Below are 18,274 nucleotides of genomic sequence, written 5' to 3'. Positions count from 1 at the left end.
GTGAGCAATGACAGTGCTGCCCTGTGCCATGCCATGGGGTCCCGCTGGTGCTGCCACCGAAGGCACGTGTGCTGCTGCCAGCCCTGTGGGGCTCTTGGAGGTGGCGTAGCACATGTGGCACCTGGGGCGTGGCTGGCATGCAGGCTGGCTTTCTCTGGAGAAAGAGCTGAGCTTTGGGTGAGGGTCATTAGTTTTCATCAGGTAAGAGCCACCCCAGGGCAGTGTTGGAGAACAGGCAGAGGCCTGATGGTGGGTCGGGGAGGGCTGCAGCGTTTGCCGCTGCTGTCAGGGCCCGTGAGCTCCACGCAGGCAGATCTCGACTGCAAGCAGGCTTTACGTTATCGCAATTTATTCATTATTTGCAGCCAGGTCCACAGGGGTACATGGATCCTTCAGCTGACGGACAAAGAGAGAGGGCTTTGGAGGGGACAGCAGCTGTGCATCGTAAATGTTTAATGTTTAAGGAATGGACCTTTTTTTTTTTCCCATTTGCTTGTCCCCTCCTGCTTCTGTGGGACGAACAGAGCAATGAAAGTTTCCTGCCTGAACGATGTGTTGTGGCAGCAGAATCCCTGTGTGGGATTTGTCTGCACAGCATTACAAATACACTTCACAAGTGAGGCAGCTGTTAACTGCGTTTTTACCACAGAATTTACTTGCCCAGTTTAACCACAGTGGTGGAAAGAGAAACTTTTATCCTGATGCTCCTGCCTTTGCAAGACTAAATAAGGGTAACATTAAGAACCTGACAAAAGCAGTTGTAGAAAGCCTGTATTAAGTTAGAGACTTCTGTGAGCAGGGTTTTCCAGATGTTCTGATGACTGCCCTCTAGGCTGCTGTGAGCTGCGTGTCCCGCTGTGTGTCACTGCTGAAAACATTTGTTGAATCCTCACTGCTGATGTACGCGTTCATGCAGAAGCCCGTGCTTGCTCTGGAGTCACGGCTGCGCTGCCTTTCCTTCCCGCTGACGGTGAAGTTGCCAGAATGCCCTGGCAGTGTCTTTCAGATTGGTGCAATTTTGCAGTGCAGCTGGTCCAGGCAGGGCCTGATCCTTACTGAACAACTATATGAAGCAAATGTGGCGTAGGTCGATCAAAGGGCTTAGATGTTTAAGCAAGGCATGCAAATAGCAGTAGGAAGGGGAAAGTGATAGCTGCCAAGTGCTAGCCAGTAGCTTGTGGAAAACGGGCACCAGTTTCCAACTCTCAGTGTTCCCCTCCCATCTATCCTGGCTGTGCTGTACGTCTGTCGATAAACAGGCAGATGCCCAGTCCCTTGTTTGTTTTTGTTGTCCAGCCAAGCCCAAGGTAATTGCTTTTAACATGCCAATGCCCCCAGTAACTTTTTTTGCTGGTATTCTTCAATTATCACCTCCTCTTGCCATCGTGACCGGAATGACAGATGCAGAGCTGTCCCAAAGATGGAATTTCTCTGCAAAGGCACCAGCTGTCGGAGCAGGCCTTGTGTGTTGGTGAAGAAGCAGCAAGACAGCTTGGTGTGTTGTAGCTGGCGGTCCTGCCATTTTCCATGAGGCGGGGAAGAGGACAGGCTGTATGGGATGTTTTGTACAGGAGCTTACGGGCATCTGCTTGCATTGACGATGAGAACTTGCCCGGTTGGCTTAGCACTAAGCACCCTTGTGGCAATGCCTGGTATGAGGGGAATTCAAAATGGTCCCAGACTTGAGCTTGTTCAAATCCCATGGAAGAAGATAACAACCTGAGACCTCTAGCTTAGCTTTCACGAAGAATACTTACTCCGCTCGCCCCTACTGTGCAAAGTATGTTTGAGTCTAGCGATAAAAGCATCCGTGGCAATGGGGAAGGGAGCGCGTGTGCTACAGCTCGTCACTCTCTGGCAGAATCCGCATCCAACCTTGTGGCACTCTGTTGAAGTTGGGTCTGTGGGAAATCACCTCCAGAATGCTCAGGTTATCCAGCTCCACGGCGGGCGCAGAGAACAGGTCGCTGACCAGTGTTCTGTCAAATGGGGTGGGAGTCCTGTGGCACGAGGATAAGCAGACTTAGCACGTCATGAGGAAAAATTGTGCGTGTGGTAAATGTGATGGAAAAAGCAGGTCTGGATGGGCTCACTCTGAGCCCAGCAGGAACCTAGCAATGCCTGTAGCAAATGGGAACCCTCCTCTTCCTCCCCAGGATGGTGTTAGAGCCTCTGCTAGGCCAGCGAGGTGCTTCTCCTGTGCAGAGTCAACCTCAAATCAAGCTTTGGCAGGCCCGGAGAGTGGGGTTTGGTGCCTGTCTTGTGCAGGGGAAGGGAGGAAGCGTGTTCCTACCTTTACCACAGTCTCTTTTGATGGGCTCTGCCAACAGCAGTAGAGATGTTTTGTGTGTGAAAGAGGTTAGATTAAGAGAGCAGGTGATGATTTCAAACCCGCTGATCTTTAGAAAGTGACTCGTCTGCAGCTAATGTGTTCTGCAGAGGGCTGAGGCTGATAGTGCTGCCTCCTGATTGCTCTAACACATGTGCAGGCAAATGTCTTTCTCTTGGCCCTGGTTCCAATCTGCCTTTTGGGACAGCTTCGCTTGAACTATGACTAACAGGAGGAGCCGTGCGGGGGCAAGAGCTGTCATCCCTTTCTGTTAGAAATGTGGAAAGGGACCGGGGAAGAGAGTGCCCGCCCCTGAAAAGCCAGGAATGTTGGTTTTGGAGCAGCACATGGAGGCTGAGCTATCAATGAGGCATAGCTGGGAATGTTTGCTTTGGGAAGCGCTGCTTGAACATGAGTAACGTGGCACTGTTTTGCAACAGTGTCCTAGGGAGAAATAAGGCGGGAAAGGTAAATGAGAGAGGTTTGTTCCAGAAACTTTCTCCCTTTTGGGAAAAGACAGTCGTTTTCAGAGCTTGGTTTTCACTCTCCCTTAAGGCATCACACCTTAACAAGGTGGCCACAGGTCTTTGCATCACAGCCTGACTGTTTAAAATTGGGAATAAATCAGTCTGCTTTAATGCCATTGCTGTTGAGATGGTGAATTTGCCCTTGCCCTGTGACCCACGTGAGCTGTGCTGGGATTCACCTAGCCTTAGGCAAGACCACTGGCTTCTCACTAGCTGATTTGCTCCAAAAAGGTTGTTTTTCTGCACTTTGGTATTTGATGAACTGAGAAGTGATTTAAAAACCAGCAGCTTGGAAGATCATGAAAAGCCCAGTTAAAAGCAGATTGGCTCTCTGAATCTTCATGCCTCAGTGAAGAATTAGAGGAGGTGGCGAGAGGCTTGATGTTAAATTAGCATCCATCTGTATTAAATAACAGTTCAAGACTTTAAATAGAAAGGCAGCGTGTGAGAGGGGAGAAATGGTACAGGGTAAAGCATTATTCAGAAACATGCCCTTGCTTCAGGCCCTGTCCATAAATAAATACTGAGGCAGGAACATGGCTAAAAGTTGAAAGAAAAGAGCCAAGTTTCTGCAGCCGCTCCTTGTTCTCCCCATACGGCACCTCCTTGGACGTTACTGCTCCAGGAAGGCTCAAGATGGCTGCGTAACTGGGAAGGAGACCCTGAGGGAATAGCTAATGCAGCCCCTTTGCTTCTCCACACTTGCCCATGGCTGCCCATGGGCTCTTGTCCCTTCTGTTAACCTCATCTCCCTCAGCTCCACTCCAGTGCAAACCAGTGCGCTGCCACGCTTTCACTGGTGTGGAAGGGGATACACAGAGGGGCTGAGTGTGCAGCACCTCTGTGCTGTTCACCTCACCGGGCCTCACGGCAAAGCCCTGGGGCTGAGGGAGCGGAGAGCAGCAAAGGGAGGGCGGCAGCATCACCTCAGCTCTGCCGGCGGCCAGGCTGATCTCTGCCCTTTGGGACATGGTTCCCATGCAGAGGGGCCGTAGTTCCCCCCAGCCCCTTCTGCCAAGCGGTCAAAGTGCAGCAGTCGCCTCCCCCATGACTCAAACCCAACCCTGGGCAAGCTTAGGAAAGCTGCCATCTGCAGAGGCCCAGCACCATGGCAGATGGTCTGATGGGGGGCACCGGTGTGTCCCAGTAGGGAGCTCCAGTGGGAGCTTGCTTACTGGAAGGTGACTTTGGCCAAGCCACCAAGGCTCATGTACTTTCATCCTCATGGAAGAGGCTTTCAGTGAGGAGGAGAGCCAGGACCTCGGTTTGCAGATTCTCTGGGATGATGTTCAGCTTACTAGTTCAGTTCTCATTATTTTACCTTGGGCTGCTGGGGCTTTGCTACCACTAGATCTCCATCTCCTGAATCCCCACCAAACACCTTTCCACAATGGAGATTTTCCTTGGTGGTGTCTACTCCTGACCTTGACCCCAGTATAATTTGGAGGTGCTCAGGAGGTGCAGGGCATGGAGCTGATCAGGCTGAGCCACCAGAAACGGGCCTGGAGACATCAATCTGAAGCAGGTGTTTGGAAGGAATCTGGTGACCTCTTAGCACCTTGTGAGAAGATTAACCTTATACCCCCACCGCTTCCAGCAGCTGCTTGGATACCTTAAGGAAATTAGGAGAGAGACTTGGCACTGTCTGTGCCGTTCTTCCACCCAGCCCAGAGCCGAGCTCAGCTGGGAACAGCAGCAATTCCTTCTCCAGGACCACATGCGTTACAATTAGTCCTCCCAAATTTCAGTTGTCATCCCTGAGGTTACCCCATGAGACCAAGCTGCTTAAGGCTGTGCAAGCCTGGTGGTGGAGCTGAGACAAGGTCTGGGGAGCTGCTGGAGGCAGGGACCTTTGCAGAGGAGCCACAGAGGAGCTCCTGAGCAAAAGAGCAACCTGAGCCCTTGCTGCTCCCCGGTGGTGTATAAAGAGTGCATGGACCATTCCCTGGCAGAATGGTAGGTGCTTATTGAGGCTGAAGGGCTTGGCTAGGGGATGGACAGGCTGGTGGTGCCTGTACTTCGGCCAGCATTACCGGTTGAAGCTCCTGAAGTCCCATGGAGCAGGTCTCATGGGTGGCTGGTTCTCGCCATGCACAGTGTTGTCCTTGTCACCGAGGAGGTCCTGCCATGGGGAGCGGTAGCCCTTGGGGATGGCAGTGATGTTGAACTTCTCTGGGGGGACTTCTTTGAGGGGGCCCGAGTATCCTGCATGGGGGGAGAGATGGCATGGGCTGCTGCAGCTACAGCCAGGCTGGAGCAACATCCCAAGCAGGGGAAAGGGGGCTGGGAACAGCCCTGCCTTTGCATGGCCACAGAGGACCTGCTGTTGGGAGCAGGCCTGCATATATAACATAAATATATGTTATATATTTATACATATAAAAACTTTGGGGGAGGTTTTGGGGAGGACCCATCAGCAGGCAGCAGCTCGCTGCCTCCAGCCCCACTTTACCAAGATTATAATGGTGTCAGCTTTGGGGTGTAGGTGGCATTTACCTGGGGCCAGAGCATCGGGGTTGAGGACTTTGCTCATCTGCAAGACTTTCTCTGTCTTCTTGGGCACTTCAGGGGGGCCACCCTGGGGCAGTGCTGCCACGTGGAGCTCGGAGTGATAACTCTGCTGACCCCCGGCGTCCTCCCCTGCCTGCAGAGGGGACAGTCAGAGGGGCACGGTGAGCTCCCCCTGCCCCAGTTGGGACTCAGGAAGCTGTCAAAAGCACTTTGGACCTTCTTCCACCTACTCACCATCCACTCGTTCGCTGTTCCCTCTGGGTCACCTTTCTCAGTGTGGTGTGAGCCACCTGCCCCCAACCCTGGGAGCTGCAGGAGGCGAGGAGAAGGGTTAGTGGGTGCAGGGGGGGAACCAGCACTCTTGGTCTTCGGTGTGTGCTGAACCTGATGCTTGCCCATCTCCATGCCCAGCCCACAAAGCCATCCCTGCTCTCCCTTCATCTTGGCGTAGCGGGCAGCTGAGCATGGCCACCCATGCAGAGAGACCCCCAGTCCCACAAGGAATTGCTCCCCTGCAAAGGCTGTGAGAGCCAGGGAAGGGCTGTCCCACTCAGAGCCAGGGGATGAGAGGGAGACCCACCTCCTTGTAGCCACTGGGATGCTCAAAGATGAAGCGCTGCATCCGCCTCTGGCGCTGCTGGAAGAGCTGGGAGCCACGGTTGTTCCGCAGGGAGAGCTCCTCAATCATCAGGTCCTGCGGCGTGCTCACCTTCTTGCCCAGGTCCAGCCGGGGTGCTGGGGAGGCTGGGGTAGAGCACAGCCACCACTGAGGCTGCTGCAGCACTGGGGACCCCCATGCCCAGCACAAGGACCGCATGTCCCCTTGCTGGGGTCCCTGTCATGTGGCTCGGCCATGCGACTGGCATTTCCTTGGTGGGGGGAATTGTCAGGGAGTTAGCTCAGCTCCAGAGGCTCAAACAGCCTCTTCTGTCCCCATGCATGGACCCCTTCAGCCTTCAGCACACGATTGCCACCTCTTGGGGCTCTAGTGCAAGAAGGGACCAAGAAAGCAGGCACAGAGACTCTGTGGACTGGGGCCAGTGGCTTCAACCAGAGCTGGGTCTGGCCCCTCGGCAGTGGGGGCAGCACTGCCCTGGGACTGGCAGCAGCCCCAGCCCCACTTACCATCCTCAGGGCCTGGTCTCATGATGGTCATCACTTGCTGCCAAGCTCCTGGGGCAGCTCTGCAGGAGGGGGACGGATCCTGCCCAGCTGGAAGAGAGAGGCAGCCCTGGGGTGACACCAAGCGTGGGGATGCATCAGCCCAGACATACCATGGGGAGAGGCCAGGCTTCAGCTGAGCATCTCCCCCAGATAGCATCATCCCTGAACACCTCCCCTGGCCAGCATCATCCTCACGCTACTCTCCATTCCCTTCTATGGATGTAGGGGAACCTCCAAAGCATGCCACCCCTCAGTTCTGCTTGTCATCTTCTCTCTGTCTTTCTTTAGGGCAGAAAATGTCCCCAGGTCTATCCTTGTCTGCATTATCCTCATATCTGAGCCCCCTCAGAGCAGCACCCACCAGTGCCGGGTGGGCACGAGCCCTGGCTGCCCCCCCACCAACAACGGCCTCAGCAGAGCTATTTTCAGCTGCTGACCCTAAGGGTGCAGGAGCCACAACCCTGACCCTTCTGGGAAGCTGGCAAGTCTGGCCAGTGGCAAGACAGGGCACGGGACTGCTGGTCTGGGTTGTTTCTTCATGGGGAGGTGGCTGGAGACCAGCCCTGGTCTGAGCCCTCCCCAGGCTGCCCACCCACAGCAGCACCCTCCCGTGCAGCCAGGGTGTTTGGCTCAGTGAGTGTGAGGAATGGGATGGTGGCTTGGCCCTCTTTGGTGCATCTGGTGTCCCTCAGCTCAGGCTGATGCTGTGCAGCTCCCCTAAGAGCCCTGGAGAGATGGGGGTCCCACAGGCCACAGCCGTGGCTGCCTGGCACACAGCTCCCTGCCAGCTCTGAGTTCAACATTAACCATCTGCACGGCAAGCATGGGACCTGTGCCCCATCCTTCCCTCAACACCCGTCTGGGGAGATCACACCCCAACCCCCATGGTGGCCACATCCCCACCACCAAGGATGGGACATCCCCAAGCCCCGTGCACCCACCCGCTGACCCCAGCATGGGACCTCTTCTCCCCTACCTGGCCAGGGGACGCCCCAGACCCTGGGGACCGAAGATGTTCTCCTGCTGAGCTGGGGATGAGGACAAAGCCAAGCTGCAGCCACAAGCGCTCGGTGACCCCGGCTGGTCCCCCACGGCACCCCTGGGCTCCCTGCCGCTCGCCCCGACCCGTGCTGGGCTCCAGCCCAGATGCCAAGGTCCAGCCGCGGGACAGCAGTTATTTCTGGCTGAGAAAGGGGGTGGAGCAGGGCTGACCCTTGGGGACTGGGACACTGTCACCCCCATAGGGAGCAGAGCTGATCCTTGAGAACTGGGATGCTGTCACCCCCATAGGGAACAGGGGTGACCCTTGGGGACTGGGATGCTGTCTCCCCTGTATGGAGCAGGGCTGATCCTTGAGGACTGGAATGCTGTCACCCCCACAGGGAGCTGGGCTGACCCTTGGGGACTGGAATCCTGTCAAACACACACCATCACCTCCCACCCTCCCCCCATCCCCCCCATGGAGCAGGGCTGACCCTTGGGGACTGGGATGGTGGTCATGCAGCAGCAGCAGGAGATGGCCATGTGCCATGTGCGCCCAGGCCACCTTGGGGACGGATTGGAGCCAGGCAGGCCAGGCTGACTGGGATAACAGCAGTTTATTTCTCAGCTGGGTATACAACTGTGTGGCGAAGGCAGGTCGTGGTGGCTGGTGGAGTGAGGGGGGGCTATGTCCTGGAAAGGGCAGGCTGCAGGACAAGGGGACCCCAGAGGGCAGGGACAGGGATGGGCTGGCTGCGACAGCATGTCCCAGGGAAAGGGACAGGGGCTCCCCAAAAGGGGAACATGCTAGAGCCCTGGCAGCCCAAATGCATCTTCCTTTCTCAGTGCTGGTCTTAACAGCACCAAGGCTGTGTCCCCTGGGTGGGTGGCTGCGGTCACTGCTGTAACATCTCCTGGCACCCCAACTGGCTCCTGTCCACCCCTGGGTGGGGACAAGTGCCCTCCTGGGCACCCAATGCTCTCCCCAGGCTCTGTCACGTAACTGACACGTAACTGTGTCCACACTGAGGCACTCCCTTTCCCATCACCTCTCCTCCCTGAGCCTCCCTCTGACACTGCTGCCCACAGAGGGCCTCTGCCTGCCAGCTCCCAGCCCCCTGCAGGGCTCCCCACGGGAACACTGGCTCGTCCCCGAGACACTCTCAGCATCGCCTCCTGCACCGACACCTCCTTCAAACTTTCTGCAACCTGTATCACTTCCTTCTGACCCCCACGGTCCCCCCACCGCATCCCACCCACCCTGGCTGCTGCATCACCTGCTAGTCCCCTCTGTGTCCCTCCGTCCTGCAGGGGTGGGGACAGGGATGGGGTGAGGTTGGGGATGGGGATGGGACAGGGTACAGGATGGGACTGTCCCACTTTGCCTGGGCAAGCTGGAAGGGTACCTATAAATGGTATCCTTGACATGGCAATAAATAACTTTGGCTCTCTTTTTGGTCACTGGGGAAGGATTTGGGGAACTTCTTTGAGAAGGGGTCAAAAGTTTAAAAAAAACACAACAGTGAAGAACTAGGGGGCTGGGAGCTGGAATAAAAAAATTATCTTTTCCTCCCCCGGATCTGGTTTCAATTGAAACTAGCCAGATCTGGAGGCTGGGAGAAGCTGGGAGAGGTTGTTCTGGTCATGGCACCCACTCTGCACTGCCCACCCATGCTGGGTGTGCCGTGACCCCACGGGCAGCGGCACTGGCTGTGCCACCCAGGAAAGCAGAGCTGTGGGGTGCTGGGCTTTGTGACACCCTGGTGCTGGGGACAGGGGACTCGCAGGGGACCACTGAGCCCACCCCAATCCCTGCTCCGTGGTGCAGGGCTGCGGAGGGAGGGGGCCGTGCCAGGGTCTGGCTCCCCCCCCACTGCCCGCTCCGCCTGCTGACCATGCAGTCCTGCCCCGAAAGGTTAGGGTGGTAAAAATAGAGCAGGGCCATGGGATGGCGGGCAGGCGGGAGGCACCTGACCCCACCGGCATGCCGAGGGGCTGCAACAGCTCTGCCATGGAGCAGGGACGCCGGTTTTTGGGGAACTCAGCCCCAAGTGTTGGAGTGTTCCCAGCGGGTGGCATTGCCCGGGTTGGCGGGACCGGGGAGAGGGTGGCCTGGCCGGGGCTGGCTTGTCTAGGAGGTGCAGGGGGCCCCCGAGGGCAGCCCCCCTGGCTTCAGCCGCAGACTGCCGGTCCAGCCCCGGGGGCAGAGGTTGAAACTGTGAATGCCCGGGCTTTTCGCCCCCGAGTCTTCGGAGTCGAGGGAGACGTCCGAGTCCGTCGGGGACCGGGAAGTGCAGCGCTTGGCTGGGGACCGCCCGCCCACCACGGGGGATGGCAGGGGGCTCTTGGGGCTGGGGGACAGCCCGGGGACGAGGCAGGAGGACACACTAGGTGGCAGCAGGAGCCGGCGACCTTCTGCCCAGATGGCTCGGGGCATCCCGGGGGAGGCACAAAATTGGGGGCCGTCTGCCCGAGGTGATCGCAGGGGGCTCTTGTGCATGGGCAAGGGGCTGCCCAGGCTCCCCGGCATGCTGCCGGCAGCCTGTGGCGCCGGGGCTCTGGTGCTCTCCAGCCATGCCGGCCGGGGAGACTGGGGCAGGCTTGGGGGGCCGGCGGGGATGGGGGTGAAGGGGCGGGAGCCCTCCGGCCCCACAGCTTTGGGAGAGGAGCTCTTCCTCCGGGCAGCATTGATGATGTTCCTGGCGAGCCGCGCTTGCATCTGCCGGCTGGCCCGGGGGTCGGCGTCCTGCCGCAGCGGGGACAGGGACCTCTCGCTCCATGGAGGGGACGTGGGGGGTCCCTCATCCAGCTCGGGCACCGAGGCTGGGCTGGCCCAGCCATCCAGGCTGCCCGGACACCGCGCCAGCCGGGGCGTCCAGGTGGGCGAGGCGGGGAGGGACAGCCGCCTTTCCTGGAGGGGGACAGAGAACAGGTTAGTGCCAGCACCACTCAGTGGGATGAAGGGGTCAGAGCAGATGGTCAGGGGCAGAACTGGTGTCAGGGCAGAGTCCATGCTGGCTCAGCCCTGTGGGAACCGGGGATGCACCCTTGTGCATTGCACCTCTTGCAGAGCTCCCCAAAAATGCATTTGCCTTTGCACCCCCTCACCAGCCAAGCAGGTTGGGGCAGGCTGAGCCTGCAAGTAATCATCCTTGCCCAAAATATGACCCAGGACCTCTCACTACCTGCAGCTTCTTAAAGCCTCCTTCCGGGCGATGCACGGAGACCCCCCTGTGCTGCCCCAGGTATCCATCGCCCAGCAGCCATTCCCCAGCTGGCAGGAAAGAGAAGACCCAGGTCTGACAGCGCAGAGAATGTATTCAGAAAGAGGGGAGAAAAAAAAAGAAAAACCAGGAGAAATAAAAGCACAGTCGAAAGGCAACTTGTTACCGTGGGGAGAGCAGCAGGAGCAAGGGACAGGCAGAGGCACAGCTGGTTGACAAGCATCGGGCTAAGCATCGCTGAGCTGGCCCTGCCCAGCACATCCCTCGCTCCTGGCCATGCCAAGGAGCACTGCCTGTCCCCAGCTCCAGCACCAAGTGTAGGGAGGGACAGGGACCCTGCAGTGTCCCCAGCACCCTGGGGCTCCACTGTTCCCCCAGGGATGTGGCTCCCCTCCGTGGCATGGAAGCGAACGAGGACAGATCCTGAAGGAGCAGCAAATGAGACAGGAGCAGGCACAGTGAGGCAGAAAGGTGGTGTGTCCCCTCCGGATTTGCTTTGGTAGCAGGCCGATAGGAGCCAGCAGAACAGAAGGGCTGCAGGTGAGCGGGCAGAGCCAGCAGCTGCTGGCTACGGAAGCTGGAAAGGCAGGAGGTGAGGAAAGGACGGAGCCAGAGACATGATGCTCCATACAGTCACCAGGCAAAAGAAAGAGAGAAAGTGCCAGCAGTCCCGGCAGGCTCCCAACGGCTCTTTGGGATCCCATGGGCTCTGTGCCCCTTACTCCTGCCGCCTCCCCTGGACCCCTTGGCTCCTGTTACACCAGGGGCTTGGCAGCATCTGTATCACCCACAGTTCCAGCACTGCAGCCTCCTAGCTACTCTTTTTTCTATTTCATTTTCTTTTCTCCCCCTTTTTCATGGATGGTTCAGCTTTTGGCTCGACCCTGAGCAGTTAGGGAGGACTTGGCCGGCAAAGGGGAGCCTAAAACCCCCATGTTTTTCTCTCCACCACTGCTACTTGTAGTAAAAAGAAGGTTTCCACACCTGCGGCTCGATGCCGGCGTTCCTGGTGGAGTAGGAGGGCCGTGGCGCCTGGAAGCCCCCCTTCACTCGGGGCGGCAGCAGGCGGGATGGGGAGGCCAGCAGCACATCAGTCGGGGCTCCGGGACCAGCATGGCTGCCATGAGTCAGGGGCAGCACCCCAGCAGTGCCAAGGAAGGGGCTGGAGGTGGTCTGGCCAGCACTGGGCACAGCAGGGGGATGCCAAACAGGGGAAGGAGGCAATGGTGAGGTCAGGCAGGAGGTTTGCTGGGAGTAGGGATAGGCATCAGGAAGAGAGGGTCTGGGTGGAGGCATCTCCCGGGGCATGGACCTCGCTGGTCCCTTGGATGGGGAGAGGATGAAGAGTGAAGACTGGAGCTGGTAGGGCTGGTGCTTGGAGATCTCTAGCTCCTTCTGGGAGACCTCATTCTCTACCAGTTTGCTGCCGTACAAAGATGCCGGGGGGGTGTTGGAGGACCTGGAGGGACTCTTGGAGGGGTGTCTGGAGACCATGGGCGACAGGCAAGCATTGGCATCATATTTCCAGGAGGGAGGCAGGGACATGGTGGGCGATGGGGACCGCAGCAGCTCAGGCTGCGAGGGAGCCTCGATGATGAATTTCTCCATCCTGGACTGCCGACGGGCAAAGAGCTCAGCCCCCTTCCCTCTCGCTTCACTGAGGTTGTGGCTGGGCTGCGGCTTCGGCTTGGGCTGGATGGTGGGGGACTTGAGGCAGGAGGACCATGCTGGAGCATCATCAGCAGGCGGGAGGTGCTGTCCACCCCTGGCTGCGCTGCTGGGGACAAAGTTGGCAGCTTCAGCCCCAAGGGCAAAGGGCTCATCCTCGGCACCGGCCTCCCCCTGCTCCTTCTGCTTCTTCCTGCTGTCCACGCTCTGGACCAGGTCCAGCAGATCGGGGTTGGGGCCCAGCTTTGGCTTTTCGACAAAGGTGAACATGGACTTTTTGCTGGCTCTCCGGGCAGCTGACTCCTCCAGGATCCCTGTTTTGGGCAGGGGGTTCGGGCCGCTCACCCCACAGCTCAGGGTGGGACCTGGCAGCATCTTCTGCTCCCGGGGAGGATACAGGGCTGAGTAGGCGGGGGGTGAGCGGACACGGGTGAGCGGTGGGGGGCTGCTCAAGGTCTCCACATAGGTGGGTGGCGGGGGCAGCTCAGCAGTGGGAGGTCCCTCTGCGGGCTGGCCACTGGCAGGGGACACCTGAGTGCCGAAGGGTCTGGCTGTCCGGTTCTTCACAGGCTTGGGCTTGGCCAAGGTGAGATGGACTTCAAAGTACTGCCGGCCCTGCGCCCCATTTTGCTCGGGGCTGGCTGGGGATGCCGCCCCCGTGGCCGTCCCCGCTGGTGCGCTGGGCACCTCACCAGGCACCTCGCCATTCTTCCCCTCCTCGGGGTTCTGCGGCAGGGCAAGAGCCACCATGCTCGGCCTCACAGGGGCTCCCGCATCCCTAAGCCCACCAGCCCCGTTCTCCATCCCACCAGAAGCTCGCTCTTGCACGCCATTGGTGGCAGACGATGCCATGTTCTCCTTCAGGTAGATGCTAAGCGGGACCTGCTGGACTTCGGCAGGTGGCTCCTGGAACGGGGACGTGTTCGCCCGCAGCTCTCCCGTGGTGCCGGGCTGGCTGGACTCCAGCTTTGTCCCCTGCCCCTCGCCCCCTTCCATGACTGCTTGCCGAGGCCAGGGAGTGGGGCTCAGTGGCAGTCCCCCGCCATGCCCAGCCCCAGCAAGCCCGTCAACGCGCTGCTTGCGACGGTTGAAGAGCAGGACGCCCTTGGAGCTGGGGCCAGGCGCCGTGGTGAGCTGCGCCGCAATCCTCCGGCTCCGCGCCTTCGCCTCCTTCAGCTCCTTCTCAGAGAGGCTGGCACTGCGGGAGAGACCTGGGCAGAGGGGAGAAGGGGGTTAGGGGGGCTCAGCAGGAACATGGGATCCCAGCCCACCCCAGCCAGGTCTGGCAACCCTTCCTCCTGGTATCCCTCAGCATCCCAACCCCTTCCCTGGCAGCTGGGGGAAGGCAGGAGGGATGCTCTGGGTCTGGGGTACACTGGGGGGATATTGTAGCCCAGGGGTGATGAGGACCCAGCATAGCCCCTGCCAAGATGCTGAGCTGCAGCACTGCAGACCAGGGGGACAGACAGCAAAGTCCAGGGGACACTCAGTGGCACTCAAGACCTTTCCTCCTGTCCCACCACAGTGACCATATAGGAAAGGAATTCCTCCAAGGGCTTCAGCAGCTCTCAGGTTGCAGCTCACAAGGTTTTGGCCCCCAGCTTGAAGAGGCAGCGGGCAGGAAAGGGGCCAGTGTGTGTCTCCAGCCCCTCGCCCCAAATCCCAGCATGGTCAGCCCTGAGTGGGCAGGAAAGCAAACCCAGCATCAGCGGGGAGATGCGAGCTCGCCATGACCGCATGGAAAAGCCAGTGGCCAGCCCCGTCTGGGGACTGATTTATGCAGCAACACGAGATGGCAGCAGCCGACAGACGCTGTGCAGATCCAGATCCGCCGGACACAGACATAGCCTGCAGCAAGGCACCAACCTCATGCCTTGGGAACCTACGCAAGTGCTAAAAGCAAAGTGCTACAAGCTCAGTGGCCAGAGTGCCACTGAGCTTCTTGCGTGCTGGCCAAAAGGTCAAGGCACCAGCCCTTCCCAAAGGCAAAAGGATGTGGAGCTGCTGGGAACACATTTTCTCAGGGTGAGTGATTTCCTACAAGCACACTCTGAAGTGCCCATGGGAAAGGCAGCGTCCCCGGCCCTGCTGAGGCCACTGCTTGGGGACAGACACTGGTACAGAGCATCAGCATCAGCCCAGCACCCCTCAAGGGTGCAACCTGTTCCCACAGGCGCTGCCAGGATGGCTGTGATGGGGTGTCCCCACTCTGGCCTCAGCAGGGAGGTGGGTGGTCAGGGCCGCCTGCCCCAAGCCCCACTCCTCCAGGCGCCAAGAGCACCCGCTCCCTTTCCCTTCCCAGCCCTTCCTTCATGTGTTTCTCATTTTCTTGCCTTCTGTGCCGCTTGGGAGCCTTCCAGGATATTTTCAGCAGTGGCTCAGCCTACCAGTGAGGGAAGGGATGAATGACTAAGCCAAATTCTTCCAGCAAGCCCACGGTTAAGCAGGAGGGCTGCTGCAAGCTGGGCATCTCCTCTTCCTCACCCTTCATCCCTCCCACCCCCTTCAGAACCCAGCAAGTCCCTGCCCTGGCCCCAGCACCACCAAGGTGTGCAGGATGGCCTTGCCTAGCTGGAGGGGCCAAAGAGGAGGAGGAGGAGGTTGGACTGCCCAGCAGGAAGGTTTGGGCCAGGCACAGGGGAGAGAAGGCAGAGATGCCGGTGGAAACTCTCTCCTGGAAACGAGGAGCCCGTCCGCAGCAGCGACGCCGGCGGCCAACATCTTCCCCAGTTAGCGCCCGGCATTGTTTAACGCCCCATTTCTATTTGCTTTGGCGGCAGCACAGAGCGGGGCCGCAGTTTCCTCCGGCCGGGCTGGCTGGAGGGCGGCCAGCACCGCAGCTCCCGCTCCATGGGGTCACCCTCACTGCCTTTATCTCTGAAACAGAGGAGAAATACGGCCAAGGAGCCATTGAGAAATAACCCACAGGCTCCAGATGTCTGTGAAATTCATGCTCCAAGCTGAGCATCCCCACTTCCTCAGAGGCCGAGGCCGCCTAAGAAGCCGAGCTCTCAGCAGAGCCATTTCACAGCCTCTCGCTCTTGCTACTGCCTTTTAACAGCAACCAAGGGGCCTTGGGGGATCTCCTCTGCACTGGAGGGATGACTCAGCTCTTGGCCAGCCCATTCCTGCTTGGACTAGCCACTGGATACACTCCTGTGTAGCCGGGACCAGCGTTGGGATTTGCCCCCCAGGATTTTGCCCCCAGGTATCCCAACCCCTTGCCACCACTTCGGGCACAGGTATCCCTCCAGGTGGGACACCCCCCCCCCAAATCCCCCACCTGGCATCTGCTCCCATCAGTGCCTTGCAGCCCCCATTCCCTACGTGCTTCCAGCACTCCCTCTGCCCCTGCCCACCTGGTACCTGCCATTCCCAGCCGCTCCACCCAAGCTCACTGGAAATGAATCCCTCAGGATACTAATGGGGATGGGGAGCAGTAATAACTGCACTTCACATCCAATTTTTATCACACAGATGGAGAGCACCAAAGCCTCCGGCAGGCCAGAGGAAATTGCAGAGAACAACCCTGTACATCGCCCTGCTTGCACAGCTGCACACAGCCCAGCAGACAGACGGACGGACAGGTTGCCCTGAAACCCAGCTCTGCAGGCACTGCTGCAAATGTGGATCATCATCACTCAACCCAGGGTGACATCACATCCCCAGCCAAAGGGCAGGGACCACCTCCCTCCCTCTTCCCCTCCAGTCTGAGACGTAGGATGAGTTATGACCTGACGTGAGAGCCTTTAGCCATGTGCCATGGTGGCCGGAGGGACCCCCATCACCTGGGGCAGGTCCTGCACCCCTTGCTCCCCTCCCAGCCACAGGGAACATCCCCTCATCCTTCCCTGCCCCTCCCTGCCAACCAGGGACCCTTGGGTGGGCTCTGGCTGGGTACTTCCCCCCAGCCCCAGGCAGGTGAGAAGGAGCTCAATGTGCTGAAAACATCCAGGTGCTGGGGAGGAGTAGGAGGGTTGCAGGGCCAAAGGCAGCCTGACTAGCGTGGGGAGGAGACAAAAGAAAAACTATGCACGGTTGAGGGCGCCTGGGGCTTGCGCAGCACTGGAAATTGGCTACCGCCCATTAACAGGAGTCCAGTCCAAAATCTGAAGGGTGACCAGCTCATCTCACGCTCTTCCACTCTTCCTTCCTTCCTTCCCACACCGTGCACTGGCTCACCACCACGCTCCTCTTTGGGAAGGAAACGTCTCCCCTCTCCAAATGTCCCTGCTTCTTCCAAGAACAATGAATCCAGCCCCGCCAGCCCTCCTTGCTGCCGTGTCCCTGCATTGGGGGGTCCCCTGGCAGCCCCCAGGCCTGCTCTCCAAGGATGCCGGAGAAGGAGATGCTCCATGTGCCTCACAGGATCGCTGGACTCCCAGCACATATGAGCAGCTGGCCAACAGCCCCCAAGTGCTATTTCGGTACAATGCACATCAGCTCCAGACAGAGCAACCTATAGATGTCTATCTATATATTTATATAGGCACTTGCTCCATAGGTTTCCCATTGCTCCAGGGGTTACTTCTAGCAACATCCCCCAAGTGCAGGGCTTAACAGCTTCTTACTGAGCTGTCACTCATCCTTCCCGCAGCACGTACTATGCTCTCTCCTCCAGAGTGAGGATGACGAGGGTGATGAAAGGCATTTTTGTGCTCTCCCCCACTGGCCAGATGGGGAAAAAAAATTCCTTCCAGCTCAGCTTTCCATGCAAAGGATGGGTCCCCTCGGCACATCATGTCTGAAGTCCAGCCACCAAAGGCTGGAGCCACCATCTGACCCAAATTGATGGTGAAGGATGTATCAGACCCTGCGCATGGCCTGCCCTGCCCTGCCATCGACTCCAAAAGCTGGAATGAGATGAGGATTTAGCCCCAAATCGCAGGGACGGGAGACAGCCCAGGGCAATCTGAGCTGTAAGATTCCGTTTCTGATCTTGATGTGGCTGGGATGTCAGATGAAGAAAACCAGCGACTTGGAAGCTGCCACCTTGCAGGTTTGGGGGGTTGCGAGCACTGGGCGTGACGGTGAGAAGTCCTTGTACGAAGAAGCCAAGAGGTATTAGAGTCCCAGTGGAGCCAGTGTGATGCAACAGGCCATGTGAAATCTTGGACTCAAGGCTGGCAGGTGACTCCAAAATCTATCCCTAGCCTGCTCCTGGTTTGGATGTTTGGCCATCCCAACGCTGCAGCCCACCATGGCCAGCTCACAGGAGGATGCTCAGGATGTCCACCAGACCACCCACCAACCCAGGGCTGTCCAGGGCCATCCAGGGCCAGGCAGAACATGGATCAGAAACCCCAAATCCACCTTTGCAGAGCGCAGCAGCCTCCACCCATAGCCAACAGGTGTTTTTCCCCCTTTCCAAACATTTCTTGGGCTGCTGTGGGTCAACCCAAATGGTGCATTTCATTGGCAAAATCCCACCAGCAAAACCAAGAACTAAGCCGAGACAAACCCCATCTCTGCCGCTGTCATGTCACCTCCCTGCCACGAACCCAAACGCACATCTACAGCCGGGCACTGATGGGGCAGAGGAATCCAGTGTTTTCACCCAAACATTGAGGGCTTTGGACGCCGAGGAAATGTAAGCAGGTTTTTTGCAGAGAAGCCAACTGGCCTTTTGCCCCAGCTACAGCTGTGCAGGATTTTTTGCAGTGCACACTAACTTGCACACATTTAAGCCTGCACTTCCCTCTGGCTCCCAGAGTTACCCCAAATAATCTGCTGCTAGGAAAACAAGAAGGGTAGCACAGACAGGCAGTCAAGTTAGCTAGAAACAGATATGATTCAAACAGGGATAAAAATACAACAATTTTCTGCCTCGTTCCCAGCTCCCGGCCCTCCTATACCCCATATATAAAATC

General features: G+C 58.3%; 2 protein-coding genes across 3 annotated transcripts in view; both read right to left on the bottom strand.

Annotated features, from left to right (window-relative positions):
* Nucleotides 1-430: 430 nt before the first annotated feature.
* Nucleotides 431-7,621, bottom strand: MYOZ3 (myozenin 3). Its single transcript, XM_064458489.1, has 7 exons — nucleotides 7,508-7,621; nucleotides 6,493-6,579; nucleotides 5,948-6,111; nucleotides 5,602-5,676; nucleotides 5,353-5,500; nucleotides 4,890-5,061; nucleotides 431-2,000 (listed from the first exon to the last, which is right to left on the bottom strand). The coding sequence occupies exons 2-7, from the start codon at nucleotides 6,521-6,523 to the stop codon at nucleotides 1,838-1,840; spliced, it is 753 nt and encodes a 250-aa protein (XP_064314559.1). The 5' UTR covers nucleotides 6,524-6,579; nucleotides 7,508-7,621; the 3' UTR covers nucleotides 431-1,837.
* A 493-nt stretch (nucleotides 7,622-8,114) lies between these two features.
* Nucleotides 8,115-18,274, bottom strand: part of SYNPO (synaptopodin) — a 23,154-nt gene continuing 12,994 nt past the window's right edge. For both annotated transcript variants that reach the window (XM_064458487.1, XM_064458488.1), the window contains exons 3-4: nucleotides 11,721-13,615; nucleotides 8,115-10,423 (exon numbers count right to left, since the gene is read on the bottom strand). In XM_064458487.1, coding sequence (XP_064314557.1) covers nucleotides 9,644-10,423; nucleotides 11,721-13,615 — 2,675 coding nt within the window. In that variant the 3' untranslated portion in view covers nucleotides 8,115-9,643. The remainder of the gene's footprint in view (nucleotides 10,424-11,720; nucleotides 13,616-18,274) is intronic.

This window comes from Phalacrocorax carbo, chromosome 8 (genome assembly GCF_963921805.1).
Source record: "Phalacrocorax carbo chromosome 8, bPhaCar2.1, whole genome shotgun sequence".
Lineage (NCBI taxonomy): Eukaryota > Metazoa > Chordata > Aves > Suliformes > Phalacrocoracidae > Phalacrocorax > Phalacrocorax carbo.
Note: the sequence above shows the minus strand (reverse complement) of the source record. Positions and strands in the feature narration are given on the sequence as shown.

Excerpts from the sequence above, each read along its gene's own strand:
- MYOZ3 (XM_064458489.1), bottom strand. The coding sequence starts at position 6,523 with ATGACCATCATGAGACCAGGCCCTGAGGATG. Across the intron at positions 6,112-6,492 it reads GAGACCAGGCCCTGAGGATG|CCTCCCCAGCACCCCGGCTG; the intron begins GTAAGTGGGGCT and ends GCTCTACCCCAG. Across the intron at positions 2,001-4,889 it reads GACTTCAGGAGCTTCAACCG|GACTCCCACCCCATTTGACA; the intron begins GTAATGCTGGCC and ends CTCGTGCCACAG.